The sequence below is a fragment of the Mandrillus leucophaeus genome, unplaced genomic scaffold (assembly GCF_000951045.1).
Source record: "Mandrillus leucophaeus isolate KB7577 unplaced genomic scaffold, Mleu.le_1.0 Scaffold269, whole genome shotgun sequence".
Taxonomy (NCBI): domain Eukaryota; kingdom Metazoa; phylum Chordata; class Mammalia; order Primates; family Cercopithecidae; genus Mandrillus; species Mandrillus leucophaeus.
Window position 1 is genome coordinate 2,458,818 of NW_012102798.1, and position 20,975 is coordinate 2,479,792.

General features: G+C 41.9%; 2 protein-coding genes across 2 annotated transcripts in view; both read left to right on the plus strand.

Annotated features, from left to right (window-relative positions):
* Nucleotides 1-20,272, plus strand: part of LOC105542831 — a 67,459-nt gene extending 47,187 nt beyond the window's left edge. Inside the window, exons 2-6 of the mRNA XM_011984533.1 lie at nucleotides 1,097-1,246; nucleotides 2,614-2,756; nucleotides 18,766-18,875; nucleotides 19,547-19,637; nucleotides 19,866-20,272. Coding sequence (XP_011839923.1) covers nucleotides 1,097-1,246; nucleotides 2,614-2,756; nucleotides 18,766-18,875; nucleotides 19,547-19,637; nucleotides 19,866-20,272 — 901 coding nt within the window. The remainder of the gene's footprint in view (nucleotides 1-1,096; nucleotides 1,247-2,613; nucleotides 2,757-18,765; nucleotides 18,876-19,546; nucleotides 19,638-19,865) is intronic.
* TRPC5 (transient receptor potential cation channel, subfamily C, member 5) overlaps nucleotides 1-20,975 on the plus strand; it is a 325,159-nt gene that overhangs the window by 58,934 nt on the left and 245,250 nt on the right. The window lies entirely within an intron of this gene.

Below are 20,975 nucleotides of genomic sequence, written 5' to 3' on the forward strand. Positions count from 1 at the left end.
TGTTTAAAGAAAACGCACGTGAAGAAGGATCTTATTCACATGACTCTGGTGTTCATTAGGTTTATCATGATTACCAGCTGTGGAGTGTTCTGGGGTTTGGGTTAATGAGATGCGGAATTTGTGAACTATATTACAAACAAACACATGAGGAGTGGAAGTTTTAACTAGGTCAAAGGTGATGGGGGCATGACTAGGTTACCAATAACTTATGTCAGGCCAAAAAAATGAATGCCAAGGCAGTGATTATGTTAAACAAATTTATGACATGGTGTTAGTGACCTATGTTTCCTGCTCACCCAACATTTTGCTTCTCATTCTGACAAAATCCATTGCTACTGATCTTTTCAGAATGGTGTCTGTACTGGAGGATTCTGTCAAATCAGCTTTGGTATGAACCTTAATAAGCTATAATTTCTATAATTAGCATAATTGGCTAATTTTTGTTTTCATATCCATCAGCGAGTTTAGAGATAAAATACCAAATTTTATCCCATATACTGAAATACCATTATTTACAGTGCTTTTTGATTATCTGCAGCTAGACTTTTTTCATAGTATCTGGGTACCCACTTCCAACACATAATTCTGTGTAATTGTCATGACCACAAAGACCATTATTCCTGAAAGGCATTGCATCCCCCATTTCTGTTTAAAAGATACCAAAGAAAGCAAGGGATTTGTGTTGTATTTGGTATGAATAGTTTCAGGGATGATTAATAAATGATTCTTGGCTAAAAGAAAGAAATGTTGGGAGTTGATATTATTGCATATTAGTGATGATTTAGTTGCTTTACTTTTTTAGCTTTACTATGGCATAGGCATAGAGTGAGAGTTCATTAGAATAATTTCTCTCTTTATTAAGTGGGAGTAATACAAGGGAGGTGACTTACCCAAAGTCATGTCACACATAAATTGAGTCAGGATTACAGGTCTCTTAATCATTCACAAAAATTTCTTTCTCCAAAATCACCCTAATTTGAAATATTTTCTTAGTCTACTAAGACTGCTTGAGACTTTCTTTCATCTTTTCTTGTGCTATTCATGGAGCAGCTAGACTTTACTGTGTAAGAAGCCTCTTACACTTTTTTTTTAACAGGAGTCTGGGGCCTGCTTGCCAGGATCTAGCCAGTTCAGGACCAACATGGCTGCAAGTCACAGAATCACGATCTTTGTCAGAAGTACCTGCCAAGTACTGTGAGAAACCCACAAGAGGCTGGAGGTTGGAAACAGATTTCAGTGGCAGGAGGTAAATTTGTAAAAAGAAGGCCAAAAAGAAAGGAGACAGAAAAGAATGTTAAAGTAACTAAATCCTGTTTGTAATAAATAAATAAATAAATAAATAAATAAATAAATAAAATTCTTCCCCAATCTCCACAGACAAGTTTAATAGAGGGCTTCACTGTGTTGGAATCAGACTACATAAATGCTAATAGGTATATTAGTCAGGGGCCTCTGCAGACACTTATTATTAAAAAATTGACTTGCATGATTATGGAGGCTTAGAGTCCTAAGACTTGCAAGCGGTAGACCTAGGAAAGCTGATGGTATAGTTCTAATCTAAGTCTGAAGTCCTGAAAACCAGGAGAGCTGATGGTACAAGTTCTGGTCCAAAAGCCACAGGCTTGAGATCCAAGAAGAGCTGATATTTCAGTTCAAGTCTGCAGGCAGGAAAATACTGATGTCCTAGTTCAAGTAGTCAGGCAGGAAGGGTCCCCTCTTACTCTCAGAAGGGTCAGCCTTTTTTTCTATTTAAGCCTTCAATTCATGGCATGAGGGCCATCCTCATTAGGTAGGGCAATCTGCTTTACTCAGTCTACCAATTCAAATGTTAATCTTACCCCAAAATACCATCGCAGACACACCCAGAATAAAGTTTGACCAGATATCTGGACACTCTATGGCTCAGTCAAGTTGACAGATAAAATTAACCATCACATTCGAGATGAGGGAAACTCTTCTTTTTGTAAGGGAAGATAGAACTTTGCAAACCATTAGTCTTCTGTCCTTTCACTCATAGATAGACCAGCATCTCCAAGCAGGCAGGTTCATTTTTAAGATGATTTAAAGCTGGATGAAGCTTCCAAGACCAGAGTTCTTACAGAAGAGATTTCTAGAGATTGAAGACACCATTTCCCTAACTCTATAAATAATGGGCGGGGGCGGGGGGTGTAATATTGCTAGTTGGAACTGCTTTTACTCCCTTTTCAATTTTTATGTATTTGGGCTGATCTTACCGTGCATGTTTCCCTCTGTTGGGGCTTGGGCAGAGTTTGGAGTAGCAAATATATGCAGATATTCAGCAAGGGGACCATAAGCCATGGAAAAACATGGAAATATAGCTGTAAATGGAGACAGATTATAGAAGCAGAATATAGGAACATGTCAGGAAAATAGTCTAGATATAGGAAGTCCATGGCAATTGCAGATAATAATGAGATAATAGGTCAGAGCCTGACAAGTAACCAATAGCAGACTCTAGAAGCTAAATAGGAAGCCAAGTCCAAGGAAAGAGTCAGAATAGTAGAAATTGACACAAGGCTCCAGAGACAAGAAGATTTATAAACCAGACAACTTCTGTCTCTGACAGGAAGCCTCTTACACTTTTTTTAACAGGAGTCTGGGGCCTGCTTGCCAGGATCTAGCCAGTTCAGGACCAACATGGCTGCAAGTCACAGAATCACGATCTTTGTCAGAAGTACCTGCCAAGTACTGTGAGAAACCCACAAGAGGCTGGAGGTTGGAAACAGATTTCAGGGGTAGGAAGTAAATTTGTAAAAAGGAGGCCAAAAAGAAAGGAGGCAGAAAAGAATTTTAAAGTAACTTAAGTCCTGTTTGTAAAAAATAAATAAATAAATAAATAAATAAAATTCTTCCCCAATCCCCACAGACAAGTTTAATAGAGAGCTTCACTCTGTTGGAATCAGACTACATAAATGCTAAACAATAAAAAGATAGAAAATGTTAGTATTGTTGTCAGTAAAGTTCATAGCAGTTAATCTTGTCCCATTAAAATGTTACTTACAGTATATCCCATGGCAGTTCATATGTTTTTATTTCTTTTCTTGAGCTTAAGGAAAAGCGAAAGGCATTACCAGTCGAATTTTCTTTCTGTGGTCATAATTTTGAAACTACCGTAAACTTTTCTTCCTCTCATAACCATGCCTTTTCTAGAGTCCATATTCCCACTCCATGACAATTTCACTACAAAGCAATGTACAGGTATTAGTTATGATGCTCTGTCTGGAATGGTGAATGTGAACACTCATTCATCCATGCAACACATGTATTGAGCTTCTACTATGTGTCAGGCATTGTTCTATGCTCTGGAGATACAGCAGTGGAAAAACCCACACAAAACTCTCCTGTCTCATAAAGCTCATGTTCTGGTGAACTTTCTAATACACTGTTTAGAGGACCTGATAACTAGGGCTTCTGACCTATCCTGGTACACACACGAAGAATCAGCTTTTCGTTTCAACCAGAAGCTCTTTCCTCTCTGGCTGTACTTTAATGGTTTAATGGAATATCTCAGTTTTAGAAAAACATTCCTATTCTCCATCAAAAATGATATAAGATTGGGAAAACAGAAATCTGAGTGTGATTTAGATCATACTTCTCATTGTGTAAATACAGTATATCCTACCTCCATAGATTTCTTACACTCTTATATACTCCAGAATGTATGCCTGGGCTTGACTTCAAGCTCCTGGGCCTGCTGAAATCAGACCCTTTAGGGCCATCATTCAGAATCTGCAGACATTTACTGAACACCCATTAAGTGCTTGTCACATGGCTAGACGCAATCAAATCATCATCCCATTTATTCCTCACACCAATTCTGTAAAAGAAAGAACAGGTGTTCTTAATCTTCATAGACTTTGGGTTTCTCAGCAAGATGTGCAATGACTTACCCAAGATCTATAAACCAGTAAGTATTCCATTGGAATATGAAAATCATTCTTTAACTCTATGATCCTTGCCTCCTAGTGTTCTTATGGGGGACTCTTTTTCCCTCTTGATCACCTTCACTGAAAACATGCATGCCAACATAACACACACAGTAGCCTTGGTCTTTATTTAGAACAAGTATATTCAATTATTCTGACTGTTCAATGCCTATTATTTCCTTTAGATTCCACATTTGCATGGAAACATCAAGTGGGGACAGCAAGGTATTGGTGATAATGAAAAGACCATTCACTAGTATATGACTGAGAGTTTGAACATCTATCCCTATTCCATTTGGTATTGGTAAATCTGAGACCTGAGCAGTTTCTAAACAGAGATTCATGCAAAAACAGAGGAAAAGTCCAAGACATCTGTATGAGCAGTGAAATTTATGAATATTCTATCATACCACTGGTTAGTAGGGAAAAGCCTTCAGTTTTGACTCAACCTCAGAAGTTAATTAGATGGAAGCACCTATGCTAATCTTCTGCAGGCCTCCCTGTGTTCTGTTTCTGTTTTGTTTATTCTACCTGCCTACTATACTTACTATATGGGTTGATGTACTGGACATCATTTGATATTGTGAATCCAGAGAGTTTTGTGGATCACTAAGTCTGTTCTCAACTCTATGCAAGGATGGGGAAGACAGAAAAAAAAAAGAGAAAAATCTATAGGTGATAATTCGTCATGGCTCAGTAGAATCAACTGTTTTTTTCTACCCCAGCTCCCACTGGACCTTTCCACAAAGCTTCTAACAACCAGAAAGCAAACTGATTTTCTGCCAGTTTCTTCCATTCTCCTGTGGCCCTGTGATGGAGGTGGTAATGAGGAAGATAAAGACCCTAAAGGCCAGTAGCAAATGGAAGTCATCAAGTGGCCTGAAGCATCAGGCAACTAGATAAACATCCCCAGAAGAGTTGAAAATTGACTGCTGTCATGAGTGGGAAAGTCAGCTGCAGTCAGATTATTGATTGTTTTGTAGTAGAAAAATTATCCCCAGTGTTTGAATCTTTGGAAACATGAACAATGAAAGGGTTTTCAATAAATAACCCAAGCTGATTTGATAGGGATCTGAATCAGGCCCCTGCAAAGGTAAGAAACATAGGAGGCAGCCATACCTTTAAATTCAGTCGTTGACAGAGTCAAATATGATCATTGATAATCACACCCCAGATATTTCATTTTTATTTCTTCTACCTCTGCAAAAATAATACTTGCTCATCTCATCACATTGATAATGTACTGTCAACACTGAAGGAACAAACTGTGTGTGTTTTTTACGTTCGGGCCTAAGAATGTCACTCAGGTAATGTTCCTTCAAGACCCCAGGATATTACATTTCCTTCTGTGTTCCTCATCAGATCCTTTTTAATGTTCTAATCAGAGAACTTTGAAGCTCAAAGGTTATTTCCATCCTAAGCTGTTAAGATTACTTACCTTCAATGACCCAGAACCTCTGAGTCCCTGTCTTTAAAAGACTGTTCTCAAATAATTCCATCACTACTTCATCCTGAAGGAGAAATAGAGCCATGCCTTTGTCCAAGTTACTCACCTCTTAAACAATTGGTTTAAATAAAAATATACATCTGAAAAATGGAAGATTCAGCACAATTCATGATTTAACAACCAGCATTGCTGGGCATGGTGGCTTACACTTGTAATCCCAGCAGTTTAGGAGGCCAAGGCAGGAGGATTGCTTGAGCCCAGGAGTTCAAAACCAGCTTGGGCAACATAGTGAGACCCTGTCTCAAAGGAGAAAAACCCAGTGTATTCAATGTTAGATATGAATGAGAGGATGAATCCAATGTTATATACAAAGTAGTTTTATTTTTCTAAAACTTGAAGAATAAAAGTGTTTTTAGGCTTTAAGTTATTTTAGAATGCAGGTAGTCATGGAAAAGATGAGAAAGTTAGTTTGATGAGAGATTTTAAGGTCATCAGATATCAAATGCTCCATTTGCCAGCCCTTCCAACAGTCAATAGATTCTAGAAAGAAAAAAAATAATAACGTGAGATGACTGCCAATGACCACTACCAGAAGGCTTCCACTCTCTAGGCCTCCATTTCCTCATCTGAAAAATGTGGGAGTTACTGGCTGCGCACGGTGGCTCACGCCTGTAATCCCAGCACTTTGGGAGGACAGGCTGGGAGGATCACGGGGTCAGGAGATCGAGACTGTCCTGGCTAACACGGTGAAATCCCGTCTTTACTAAAAATACAAAAAATTAGCCAGGCATGGTGGCAGGCGCCTGTAGTCCCAGCTACACAGGAGGCTAAGGCAGGAGAATGGCATGAACCCAGGAAGTGGAGCTTGCAGTGAGCCAAGATCACGCCACTGCACTCCTGCCTGGGCGACAGAGCAAGACTCCATCTCAAAAAAAAAAGGAAAACTGGGGGAGTTATTTTATATTATATTTAACATGCCTTTCAGTGCTGGCATTGCCTTAATTCAAATGCCCCTTCACAGTTCCTGTGGCTACTTCCTCAATAGGCTTTCTCTAGCTCCAAAAGAATTGGCTCCTTCTGTAGACTCAGAGTTTCTTTTCATAATTTATTTCTCACTGAAATGATGGAGGCCCTTGTCTGAGTTTCCGTGATAGGCAGAATTCTAAGATGGCCTGCCAATATTCTCAGCCGCTGGTGTATACACACCTTCTCCCAGTTATTCAATCCAACACCAATCTAGATACTGCTATGAAGGTATTTGCAGATGTAATTAAGGTCCCAAATCAGGACCTTAAGATGGTATGATTATCTAGACGGGACTAAACAGTTGCATAAGCACTTTAAAAGCAGAGTTTTATCTGGCTGGTGAGAGAAGAAGTCAGAGAGACAGGATCCAGCTGACTTGGAAGAAAGCAAACATTTATCTTGTGAACTGCCTTTGGGGACCACATGGCGAGATACTGTGGGCAGCTTCTAGGAGCTGAGAGGTCGCCCACCAACAGCTAGAAGAAAACCAAATTCTGCCAACAAGTCGAATGAAATGAGAAGAGGCCTTGAACCCAGATGAGAAATGCAGCCCTGGCCAGACACTTTGATTTCAGTTCAGTGAGACCATGAGCAGAAAATCAAAGCATGCTGTGCCCAGACTTTTCACGCACAGAAACTGTGAATTAATGCGTTTATGCTATTTTAAACCTTTACATTTGTATTAATTTTTATGCCACAATAAAAGACTAATATAGGTCCTTTTAACCATCAAGGCCTGACTTCTGTTGGCCTCCCTGCTTTTCTTGCTTTAAATTTCCCTTAGCTTGGGAATTATTTATTCTTCTTCACATCTCTTCTCTGAAAAGACATGAGAAAGATTTACAGATAATATATTTGTAAATGGAACAACATTACATCACGTAGCCACAGCCACAACTTCCTGTCATTAGTGAAACTAAAGACATGAAATATAGTAATATGAATTAAATACCCAGTCACCCAGAGGAATGGAAAAATAAATCCAAACTGATTCCATGAAACTTTTAGCCAAAGTTTCAGGGTTCAATACAAACCCGGATACAATATCAATTCCTTTATTCGATTATTTAGAAATATTTAGCTAGCACTACGTCAGATAGCAAGGATACCATGATTGGCAAGACAGAAAAGGTTTCTGCCCTCATGGAGCTGACGGTCTACTGCAGTGTGGTCCAGTAGAAATATAATACAAGCCACATTTGTATTAGGTTGGTGCAAAAGTAATTGTGGTTTGCCATTTGCATTTATTACCTTCAAAGATGTCAATAAAAACCAAGTGAAATTATTTCAGTGTATTTTATTGAACCCACTGTATCCAAAATACCGTTCAACATGTCATCAATACACAAAATTACCAATGAGATATTCTGCATTCTTTTTTACTGTACTAAGTCTTCAAAATCTGGTCTGTATTTTATACTTACTATGTATCTCACTTCAGACTAGCCACACTTCACGTGCTCAATAGCCCTATGTGGCTCATAGCTACTGTACTAGTTTAATAAGCGTTAACCAGATGAACGGTGGGTAAAACTGTGTTCTAGAAGAAGGAAATAGCATAAGCAAAAGACCGGCAGTGCAAGAAGATCAATGTGCCCAAAGGCTAGAGGAAAGAAAGCAGAACATTTGCAGAAAATCACAAGTATTTCAGACACTGCTGGTGTGTGGATGGGGAAGGAAGAGGAAAGGCCCAACGCCCTAAGGTCCAAGGCCCAACACCTCACTGCCTGCTGATATACTCTGTCAGCTCTGCTTCTTTTTACATTAGGTCCCTCATAAGTATATTGCTTTCTGTGTTTGGAAATTTTATTCTCTAAACCTCTCCTCCCAACAGTATCTAACCTCTCATATCCTGTAAAATAGTAGGCTTAATTCTGCCACATTATCAGTGGCAATCACCCAAGGAGAAGGCTACCACTGGGGCCCAAAATAGTTTTGCAGTGCCTCAGACATTTAGTTTATATTGCCACCACTCTGGGCTTCTCTACCTGACCCAGAAGTTTCTCTCTTCCTCTATAAAAGTGGTAATAATCGTGGCCGGGTGCAGGGGCTCACGCCTGTAATCCCAGAACTTTGGAAAGCCGAGGCGAGTGGATCACCAGGTCAAGAGATCGAGACCATTCCTGGCCAACATGGTGAAACCCTGTGTCTACTAAAAACACAAAACGTTATCTGGGTGTGGTGGCACACGCCTGTAGTCCCAGTTACTAGGGAGGCTGAGGCAGGAGAATCGCTTGAACCCGGGGGGCAGAGGTTGCAGTGAGCTGAGATTGTGCCACTGCACTCCATCCTGGAGACAAGGCGAGACTCCGTCTCAAAATAAATAAATAAATAAAAGTTTTAAAAAGGAGTAATAATGATAGACAACAATTGCCACATATTAAGTACTTAAAATGTGCCAAGCTTTGCATTTCTCGATGGCGAGTGATGATGAGCGTTTTTTCATGTGTCTGTTGGCTGTATGAATGTCTTCTTTTGAGAAAGGTCTGTTCATATCCTTTGCCCACTTTTTGACGGGGTTGTTTGTTTTTTTCTTGTAAATTTGATTGAGTTCTTTATAGGTTCTGGATATTAGCCCTTTGTCAGATGAGTAGATTGCAAAAATTTTCTCCCATTCTGTAGGTTGCCTGTTCACTCTGATGGTAGTTTCTTTTGCTGTGCAGAAGCACTTTAGTTTAATTAGATTGATTCCATTTGTCAATTTTGGCTTTTATTGCCATTGCTTTTGGTGTTTTAGACATGAATTCCTTGCCCATGCCTATGTCCTGAATGGTTTTAAAATCACAATGAGATACCATCTCACACCAGTTAGAATGGCAGTCATTAAAAAATCAGGAAACAACAGGTGCTGGAGAGGATGTGGAGAAATAGGAACACTTTTACACTGTTGGTGAGACTATAAACTAGTTCAACCATTGTGGAAAACAGTGTGGCGATTCCTCAGGGATCTAGAACTAGAAATACCATTTGACCCAGCCATCCCATTACTGGGAATATACCCAAAGGATTATAAATCATGCTGCTATAAAGACACATGCACACGTATGTTTATTGTGGCACAATTTGCAATAGCAAAGACTTAGAATGAACCCAAATGTCCATCAGTGACAGACTGGATTAAGAAAATGTGGCACATATACACCATGGAATACTATGCAGCCATAAAAAAGGATGAGTTCATGTCCTTTGCAGGGACATGGATGCAGCTAGAAACCATCATTCTCAGCAAACTATCGCAAGAACAGAAAACCAAACAGCGCATGTTCTCACTCATAGGTCAGAACTGAACAATGAGATCACTTGGACACAGGAAGGGGAACATCACACATCGGGTCCAATTGTCGGGGGCGGGGGGGAGGAGGGATAGCATTAGGAGATATAACTAATGTAAATGATGAGTTAATGGGTGCAGCACACCAACATGGCACATGTATACATATGTAACAAACCTGCACATTGTGCACATGTACCCTAGAACTTAAAGTATAATAAAAAAAAAAATGTGCCAAGCTAAGTGCTTTACACGCATTATCTCTTTTAACCCTCACAAGAGCCCTCTATGTCAGGCTGCTTCATTATCCTTTGTTTACAGGCAAAAACTGAGGCTTAGAGTAGTGAAGTGATTTGATCAAAGTAATGCAGCAAATAGGAGGTACAGTTGGGATTCAAACCCAAGGAGTCTAAATTTGCATAGTTTACATTAAGTTATACTGCCTCACCTCCCTCTACACACACATGCACACATGGGTGCATGCACAAGTACACACAGAGTAAAAGCTAAGGCTCTGAGAAATACATGGTCAAGTTCGACCGAGCCCTCAAGAAGGTGAGCTGGTGGTCATTCAGAGGAAGGAGAGATGAGAAGATGGTCTTAAAGTACTAGGATGTGGCACCAGGAAGAGAAAGGGTATCAGGACTGACCTGCCAACCGTGCTTTCTGAGTACCCCTGTCTGGGCCAGGATTTATGCCTGCTCATCCTTACCTTGGACTATACAAGAGAAACATGGGTGAGAAATACTGAATTGCTATTAAAGTTGATATTGTTGGGCCAGTCACTCCTTGAGATACACACACACACACACACACACACACACACACACACACACCCCAACCTTCCAGAGGTACTTCTCTGTACATTGTAATGTAATTGGTGTTTCAGGGCTACTGGGCCCATTTATTGCCTCTGTTCTTGCCTTTGATCCTCTAGAGAAGAGGTGATGGATGGCAAATGCAGGAGCCACCTTGCCAGTCATTCTAAGCAAATAGAATCACTAACCAATTTCCTCCCAACCTCATCATCTCTGTCGAGTTGTTCCCCACCCCCATCTTTGTGGAGAATAATTAAACTTGCAAGCACTGGGCATCGTTACTTAAAGCTAACTGCGATATTCAAAAACAACCCCAAAGATTTTTTTTCCTGGTCTGCTGCCCTGGATTAAAGGTGGCTTTGATTTGTTTTGTTCTGATTTCTTGCTGCGGGTGATATCTAATTTGCCATTGTGCTTTAACAACAACTCTCTTTAAATATTAGAAGACAGTTCTGACCGTGGCAGGGGGAGATGGAGGCAAAGACGCCCAAGCTCTACAGAGACTGAATCAGGATAAACAACCTAATTATTTAACTCTTTCTTCAGCTACTGGCTTCCTCCTATTACCCAGGAGAACATTTGCTTAGTTCCTCTAATGCACACCATTTGTCTTTCATCTGTCTTTGCAAATGGATACTTGGTAACTTTGATACAGCACTACCCAACACAGCTGTGTGGGTGTGCACACCCTCATAGTGCTTGAAAATTGTCATGGAGATTGAGGTCTAAAAAAATCAGTCATCAAAATTGTCTTTTAAGGGGCACCGGATGAAGAGAATTGTGCCCCTTCCAACAGTGGTTTACAAAGTGTAATCCCTGAACCAGCAACATCCACACCACCTGGAAACCTAGAAGTCTAAACTCTGGCCAAACATGGTGGCCCACACCTGTAATCCCAGCGTTTTGAAAGGTCAAAGTGGGAAGATAACTTGAGGCCAGGAGTTTGAAACCAGCCTAGGTAACAAAGCAAGACCTCGTCTCTACCAAAAAAAAAAAAAAAAAAATCCAGATTCTTGGGCCCCACACCAGCCCTACTGAATCAGAAACTCTGAGAGTGGGAAAGCCTGCATGATTCAGGTGGATCTGAAGCACGCTAAAATTTCAGGACCACCGAATCTAGAGTTAGAGAAACTCTGGTTAAAAGTCAAGAAGACACCCGTCTCTACTAAAAATACAAAAAATTAGCCAGGTGTGGGGGCAGGCACCTGTAATCCCAGCTACTCAGCAGGCTGAGGCAGGAGAATCACTTGAACCTGGGAGGAGGAGGTTGCAGTGAGCCAAGATCATGCCATTGCATTCCTGCCTGGGCAACAGAGCCAGACTCTGAGACTATGTCTAAATAAATAAATAAATAAATAAATAAAGGCAAGAAGGCAGAGTAGAGGGAAAAGTGACTTTATTTTTAACCGTGGTTTTCAACATTGGATGCATACTAGAATCATCTGGAGAGTTCTAAAAATACTGATGCCCAGGTCTTACTCCCAGAAGCTCTGGCTTAGTTGGTCTGATATGGGGCCTAGGCATTAGTAGTTTTTCAAAGCTACCCAGGTAATTCTAATGTGCAACGAGGACTGAGAGTCACTATTTTTAGAAATATAGGGGAGGATGTCATCTGGGGATCTTTACCTTTTTAGTTATCACCTGGTCCATGCCCTGTTTTGGATCAGGGGAGTGCTAGGATGGCTCATGAGAAATCAGGAGATATTACCAGTTTGAGAAGGGGAAGGAAAGGCAGCTAACGTGCACTGAATGTCTGCTATGCACCAAGCACTATGCTAGGCACTATGTCCACACATCCTTGAACAGATAGATTTACTGGCAGCAATCGCGATTGAGCATCCAAGGGAAGGAATTAGAATAAGGAGATGATTAGTTCACAGGAGCACACACAGAGAAGCTTCTCATTATAACCACTCAAGGAATAAACGCACAAATTTGTAAAGAGCCAAGCATGTATTTGGGATGAGTTAGGTAGATCCCAGTTTAGATGCAGAAGGCTGGACTAAATGACCTAATATTTCCTCAAAATTTATTCTAGAATACTGTGAAAAGGCATAATGTCAGATACAATCTGGAAGCTATTTCTGCACATTCAAAATGATGGAGAAAACTGAGGTACTATCTCCCAAACCATTCTCACTGAAAACTTTGAGATGGCTCAGGCAACCTTAAAGAGGAATGAGGTTAAGTATTACACCCATTTTATAGACTAGAACAGTGGTTCTCAATGTATGGTCCCTGGACCAGCAGCACCAGTAGCACCTGGGAACTTGTTAGAAATGCAAATTCTCCATCCCCATCCCACTTCTACTGAATGAAATACTCCAAGCATGGGGCCTTGCAATCTGTGTTTTAACATTCTCCCAGGCAACCCTGATGCATGCTTGAGAACCAGTTTTAGAACCACAGTTCTAGTGAGTTCGTTCAACTGATCCTCAAGGGTGGAGTCATTTTTAAAATTTTTTTTCACATCAGCAAGTATTCACTGAGGAGCCTGCCTATCTATACCCCAACCATGCCCTTCTCTGAATTGTACTGGAAAACTAAGAGATGCAAGGCTGCAGTGAGGACTGGCAATGTGGCTGGCGGGAAATACTAGAGACTGAGGCTCCAAATCATATAATGTGCTTGTAGTGTGACCCTACAGAGGTCACCTAACAAAATCTAGCAGATGGCAGGTGTTCAATAAATATTTGGCAGCTAAGTACCTGTAAGGATGATAGTGCTGAAGGAGACAGGATGTAATGAAGGAAGCAGGAGTCAGACATATCTCACTTTGGGTCCTGGCTCTGCCTTTGAACTAGCTCTCTGATCTTAAGCAAGGCACTTCCCATTTTAGCCTCAGTTTTCTCAGCTATAAGATGGGGGAGAGAGATTCTGATTACATGATCTCTATAGGCTCTGTTGACATCTAAACTGTTCTGTTTCAAAATGAGCCAGGCACGATGGCTCGTGCCTGTAATCCCAGCCACTATGAGAGGCCGAGGCAGGCGGATCACCTGAGGTCAGGAGTTCAAGACCAGCCTGGCCAACATGGTGAAACCCCGTCTCTACTAAAAATACAAAAATTAGCCGGGCATGGTGGCGCACGCCTATAAGTCCCAGCTACTCGGGAGGCTGAGGCAGGAGAATCACTTGAACCTGGGAAGTGGAGGTTGCAGTGAGCCGAGAGAACGCCACTGCACTCCAGCCTGTGTGATAGAGTGAGACTCTGTCTCCAAAATAAATAAATAACAACAAGAACAACAAAATCTACACTGTGATCTCGAGACAGTTTCGTGATCCAGTTTCTATAAAGATAGGGCTATATAAATACAAAATGCACTGAAGCCTCAAGATACATTTCATATGCAGGATCAATTTCCAGCACCCAGCAAAATACTACTATTTAACACCAACGGAAGTGGTTTAATCATTAATGTGTGGCGTGCAACCACCTGATTAAACACTGTCGTAACTCACTTAATAATTAGAGCTTTCAACTGTCTGAGTGGTACACAGGAGTATTTCTTCATGGTAGGAAGTTGTTTGCAGTAGCTGGGAAACATTACGGACAAATAACTGGGGCAAGCTGCTTGTGTTCATTAGGATCACAGAACTGGAGGAACCCCTCAATAACCTTTAAACATTCGAAGGTGAAAAGTATTAGCAGAGTCAAGAAAAACCCTACCTACAGATTATCAGGAAGAAATGCAAATAGTGAAAAGAGCAAGGGCGATGGAAAGAGGCCAGACCCAAATTCAAATCCCTGCTCCACGGTAACTGTGTGAACTCAGACATGCCATTTAGCATCTCTAAGCCACAGACTCATCTGTGAAGGGGAGAGAATAACACCTGCCTCATAAGGCTGTTCTGAGCATTAACTAGAACAATGGACTACATGTGAAAGCAAAGAGAATTGTGAGATCCCTGCTGCCTGCAACTTCATCAAAAAAAAAAAAAAAAAAAGACTTGACAAGAACCTGCTGCCTACTCTGTACAGGATATTGTGAGGCATAGCCAAGAAATGGTAGGTGGAATCACACAGAATTCCAGTATTTGACCATTTTACCAACAAACGCACCAATGTTATGTGGTTCAACCTAAGATAGGAGGCTGTCCCTCATTTTATATAAAGTCTGATCCTGTCAAGAAATGGTTGATGCCCAGAAAAACAATAGCAATCCCCAAATGTTTAACTAAGTCCTAAGTTGAATATATAGTAGACCCCGTTATCCACGGTTTCTCTTTCCGTGGTTGCAGTTAGCTGTAGTTAATGGAGGTCTGAAAATACGTGAGTACAGTAAGATATTTTGAGAGAACATTTATATAAGTTTCATGACAGTATGTGTAATAATTGTTCTGTTTTATTTTTGATTACTGTTGTTAACCTCTCACTGTCCCTAATTTATAAGCTTTGTCATAGGTATGTATGTATAGGGAAAAAACATAATGCTGTATACGTGAAGTTTGATACTATCTGCAGTTTCAGGCATCCACTGGGGTCTTGGAACATAACCCTCCAGGGTAAGGAGGGACTACTGTAAAGCAAAATGTACAGTGCAGGGAGGCAGTTGGTGGCCCTAGAGGTAACAAATGTTCTATTTTGGCTGACTGAATGACCGGACTCACCACTATTTTGATACCAAAATAGCTACCCTTTAGCCACCCACCTGGCCACACTCCTTTCCTTGTCAGTCATGGATATGAGGGCAGTGGAACACTGAGCCTCTGCTGCAGAAGCCCTACATGCCAAAGCCCCCACTGGGGAGCCGCCCGGTTCCAGGCAAAGGAATTCAGCACAGCCAAAGCAAGATTGAGATGAATAACTAGATTTACTCCTTGAGATTCCGAGAGCCTCCAACGGGAACAGGCTGTTTCCCAGAGCCAGTCTCAGCTGATAAGAGGCAGCAGATGACTCTTTCCAAGTAACAGTCATTATGATGCCTGTAACCTTTTTATTATAAAAATACATGCATAACCCGCAGAGCCCTACTTACTTGCACTTTCTTGGATGGCTGCTGGGTTTCACACAGGCCAGATTAGATACATTCTGACTTGTTCAGGCACTGTCAGTTTAGGTCCCTTCCTCCTGGAAGCAACAAAACCAGGCAAAGAGATTAATAAGGCCCACTACATCCAAGGAGAAATTGGGGGGCACTTTCTTAGCCAGAGGTTGCTCAAAGACAGCCCCATCCCAGTTGATGAACCGGTCTACCATGTACATGGTGTCTAGCTGATCCTTTTTTCCCCCTACACAGCCTACTCAGACATAGCCTGTATTTTACCCTTGTCAAATGGGGGAGGTAGCGCATCCCTTCTGTAGAGGATAAAGACCACACAGCTTCCGGCCTGGACACTGCTCATGCTCTCCCTTGGGGGCAGTGGGTAACTTTCTGGCTGGCCCTCTCACAGGCAGGAAGTTTGGCTGACATACATCCCCGGTTTCACATTTACTTAACAAACAATTATGTAACAGTTTCCATGTGCCAGGCACTATTCTAGCCACTATACACTCATTTATTATCCTCATAAGAACCCTGAGAAGTACAGTCACATGCTGCATAATGACATTTCAGTCAAGGATAGACCACATATATGCTGTTGGTCACATAAGACTATAATGGAACTGCCTTATACAGACACACAATTTTTTATCATTTATATCATTTATCATTTTTATTATTTATATATATAAATTATATTGTGTATAAATGATATTGTGTGTTAGATACACAAATACTACCCTTTGTGTTACAATCCCCTACAGTATTCAGTACAGTCACATACTGTACAGGTTTGTAGCCTGCGAGCAATAGAACATAACACATAGCCTAGGTTCCCAGTAGGCTATACCATCAGGGTTTCTGTGAGTGCACACTATGATGTTCACACAATAATCACATTTCTTAAGGAGACATTTCTCAGAACATATCCCTGTCATTAAGTAATGCATGGCTGTATGTACAGTTATTAAGCCCATTTTACAGATGAGAAGCCTGGGGCAGAGAAAGATGAAGTAACTTGCCCAAGGTCACAGAGCTGCTAAGTAGGAGAGCTAGGATTTGACCAGGCTAGGATTTGAGCTGGTAAGTGGGAGAGCTGTTATTATCTCCCCTTCACAGATGGGTCTGTGGCTTAGATATGCTAAATGGCATGTCTAAGTTCACACAGCTACTGCGGAGCAGGGATTTAAATCCGGGTCTTGCCTCTTTCCATTGCCCTAGCTCTTTTCACTATTTGCATTTCTTCCTGATAACCTGTATGTAGGGTTTTTCTTGACCCTGGCTCCAGAGTTTGTTCTCTAAACTACTAGAATATCCTACCTCTTGAAGTAAGAATTTTTTAAGGGATAGGTAGAGGCAGAGGGAAGGGCAGAGGCTCTACCCACAGACGCAGCCACTTTCACCACGGCTTGAATTGAGAGGCTCTAAAATGTTTTTCCCTTGCCTTGCTGCATCAGAGTTCATGCTGTGCTCCCTCTTCTGAGGCATCCAAGGTCCTCACTCAATTATGAATAAAACTTGGCAGGAACAGTACAGTTATCATTGGTCATTAACACCCAGGCCCAAAGCATGTTATCACATTCAAAGTCAAGCAGACTTCTGAGAATCTGGGTCCCTGAAGAGGCAAGTTGTGAAGATGAGGAAGAGAGTTTAAGAAAGGTCTATGGCTGTCAAAGTTGCCTAGGAAAGAAAGGCCTGAGGACGATGATGATGAAGATACACAAACAGCCTAAGGGATTTTATGAAAATATTGGGTGCCTCAGCAGCAAGATCCTACAAGAAGAAATAAGACTACACTGAAAACAAACTTTACTCTTTCCTGGTTTGGCCCCCCAGTCTTGCTTCATAAACTACACGCAACTCAAACTTGACATATGGCAGCTAGGTTCTCTTCTGCAGTGGCAGAGGATCCCAGGTTAATCAACAAGGCCCCTGGTTAGGCAAGTGTCCAAACTCACACTTATCCTCTTCTTGGACAAAGATACAGTCTTCGGTGAAGCCTGTCCCATGCTCACCCACGCTAGGGCAGCATTTGAGAAAACAAAGCAGCAACAAAGCATCCAGGTCAGAAGGCACAAGAAAAGCCTCACATGGGCTGGATAAGCTGGGGTTATTGACTGTGGCAGTGACAGGCAGATCCTCTCAGACCATTGCAACCCAGATTCCCAGCTGGTTGTGACTGCACAGCCCACACACTCTAACGACTCAGCTTCTCTCATTATGATTAAGATTATGATTAATGTCTCATTTATCAAACATTTGATACATGCCAGGCACTGTTATTAGTGTTTTACATGTATTAACTCATTTAATCTTCATAACAATGTTATTAAGTAGGTATTGTTATGCCTAGAAAGACTGATGCTCTGAAAAGTAGCAGGCCAGAGGTCACAGCTACAAAGTGGAAAATTGGGGTCTTTCTCTCTGTCTCAAAAGTCACCTTCTCTATTTCTTTTTTTCTTTTTTTTTTTTTTTTCCGAAACAGAGTCTTGCTTTGTCACCCAGGCTGCGGTGCAGTGGCATGATCTCAGTTCACTGCAACCTTCTCCTTTTGGTTTCAAGCAATTCTCCTGACACAGCCTTCCAAGTGGCTGGGATTAAAGGCACCTGACACCACGCCTGGCTAATTTTTGTGTTTTTGTAGAGATGGGGTTTCATAAATGGTGAACCTTCTTTTAAGTGGATATTGTGCCTTGAAATATTAACTAATGAATGTACTACATTATGTTAGTATATACTTCATAAATCAACTTACACTATGAAATTTCTCTTTTGGCCATCTAAAAAGTTTAGAAACCTTTGCTCTAGACTGGAGAATACATTTTGCCAGTTGAACCCAATCTTAGGACTACAGCCAAGGGATAAAGTGGTAACATAAGTTGTTTGTTGTAACAGCTATCCCATAAACAGTGTTGCATAAATTTTGTTCCAAACTTCAGGCCAACCCTGTTTTTAATCTTTCTAAGCCTTTAAAACATTTTGAGTAGAGGAGATTGTATGTGAATGCCTCACTTCCTCTAGCCTGGACTTTCTACATGCCTGGTCTCTGAACTTCTTGCTCTGGTCTCTGACCTCTCTTTAATCATCCCTCATTTGCTTTTTTTTTTTTGAGACAGTCTTGCTATGTTGCCCAGCCTGGACTCCAATTCCAGGGTCCTGGGCTCAAGTGATCCTTCTGTCTCAGCCTTCTTGGCAGCTGAGATTATAGGTGCATGCCACTGTGCCTGGCCTCCTTATTTGTTTTTCTCACTCTGTGCCCCACATTCCACAGAAAATGGGAAGCTTCCCTTCATGGCCATGCTTCGGAACCTGTGCAACCTGCTGCGGGTTGGAATCAGTGCCCGCCACCATGAGCTCATTCTGCAGAGACTCCAGCATGCGGTATGTGTGAGGGGCTGGTAGCCATGGGGCCCAGCAACTAGATGTGCATGTGGACAGGCCACTGCTGCTTTGGAGGCCAGGCTTTTTCACGTGGCAGAGGAAGGTATGGCCACCAAGTTGTTTCCATGTGGGCTGTAAGTAGGTCTGGAAATACAGATAGGTTGAGGGAGATAAGTTTGGGGGTTCAGTACATCCTTTGAGAAGTTACAATAGAGTATAAGAACTTTCCTTTTAATTTTCTGAGCTCAGTGACTTACCAGGAAGAGACACTTCTGTGATGTAACTGATTTCAGAAGGAGTCTTTATTTTTTATTTATAGAGATGGAGTTTTGCCATGTTGGCAAGGCTGGTCTCGAACTCGTGAGCCCAGACAGTCCACCGGTCTCAGGCTCCCAAAGTGCTGGGATTACAGGCGTGAGCCACCACACCCCGCCCAGAGGGAGTCTTAAAAGAAACAGGGCTCTTTCTGTTACTTTCTCTTCTTTTGTTACCTCTTCTCACACCCTAAAATGATGACTTTTTTCTTTCTTCTTCTTATCCCTTTTCTATATCTCTTGTCTAAGTTCATTTTGTCCTTCTGTGCCTTCTCACAAAGCTAATAGAGTGGACCCCTGAAGCCCCCCATACTCCCGGCTCCTCTGCTCATGACCCCTCCCTCCCTTGCTTTCTAGAAGTCGGTGATCCACAGTCGGCAGTTTCCATTCAGATTTCTTAATGCCCATGATTCCATTGATGCCCTTGAGGCTCAACTCAGAAACCAAGGTATTCTCCCCCTTCTTCCAACTCCTGTTTGCCTCTCATATCTGACAATAAATGAAGCAGCAGCACCAATATTTTCAGCCTCTTGCCGTGCAGTCTCAGGGTGTGTTGGGGTAGGGGGCAGAAGTCAGGCACTTGCCAGCCCCAAGGGTTGGGGCTCAGGCCACATTACTGGTAGGAAAAGATGAGGGAATAGAAGCTGCCTAACTCAGAAATTTACCTGTCATACAGCATTGCCCTTTCCTTCTAATACAACACTGATGAGGCGGATACTGACTAGAAATGACAAGAACCGTCCCAGGCGGAGGTTTCTTTGCCACCTAAGCTGTCAGCAGCTTCGGACAGTAATGAGGGTACCTGTGATGTATGAGAAGCTTAAGAGGGAGAAGCTGAGAGTACACAAGGCCAGGTATGTATGCACTGTCTGGGAGCCAAGGGTGGGCAATTGGGGCTACCCTGGTACAGGCTGGAAGTCATCTGGGAAGCCCAGCTCTTTTTCTGTAAAGATTTGCTTGTCAGTCATCGCAATGGCTCAGAACTGCCTGGTTTTTTGCACAGCACACCTTGTCTTTAACATTGTCCGAAAGAGAGATCATGAAACGAAATCTACTCCTGGACCTCCACTCTATTATCTGTGATTGTTGTATTGGTTTATGTGGATTCCTTTTAGTTATGCTGATCTATGGTGGTGTATGCTGGTGTCTTCTCTACTTCTGCTCTGATTCATGATTTTCTTTCTTTTTCTTTTCTGTGACATGTTTGTTTTTCTTTCTGTTTCTATCTCTTTCTGTATTTTTTGACCCATTCATCTTTTTTGTTTTTGGGGGATGTGTGTGTGTGTGTGTATTTTGACATACACACAAAGATAGTTACCATCAGCAGGCTCAGACAGATGTACAATCTGTTTTGTAGGCGTGATGAAGTCTCAGCTGTCTTTTTAAGTGGTTCATCAGTATCTTTCACTTATTTTTATTCAAAACAAACACAGGACTCACTTAATCTTCTAGAGGGCTCAGTAACCGGGAATCTCCTGAAACAGTAGCTGAACAGAGGGCCATTTAAGAGTCAAGCCTGGCCAGGTGCGGTGGCTCACGCCTGTAATCCCAGCACTTTGGGAGGCCGAGGCAGGTGGATCACGAGGCAGGCAGATCATGAGGTCAGGAGTTTGAGACCAGCCTGGCCAACATGGTGAAACCCCCTCTCTACTAAAAATACAAAAATTAGCCAGGCGTGGTGGCGGGTGCCCGTAATCCCAGCTACTTGGGAGACTAAGGCAGAAGAATCACTTGAACCTGGGGGGCGGAGGTTGCTGTGAGCCGAGATTGTGCCACTGCACTCCAG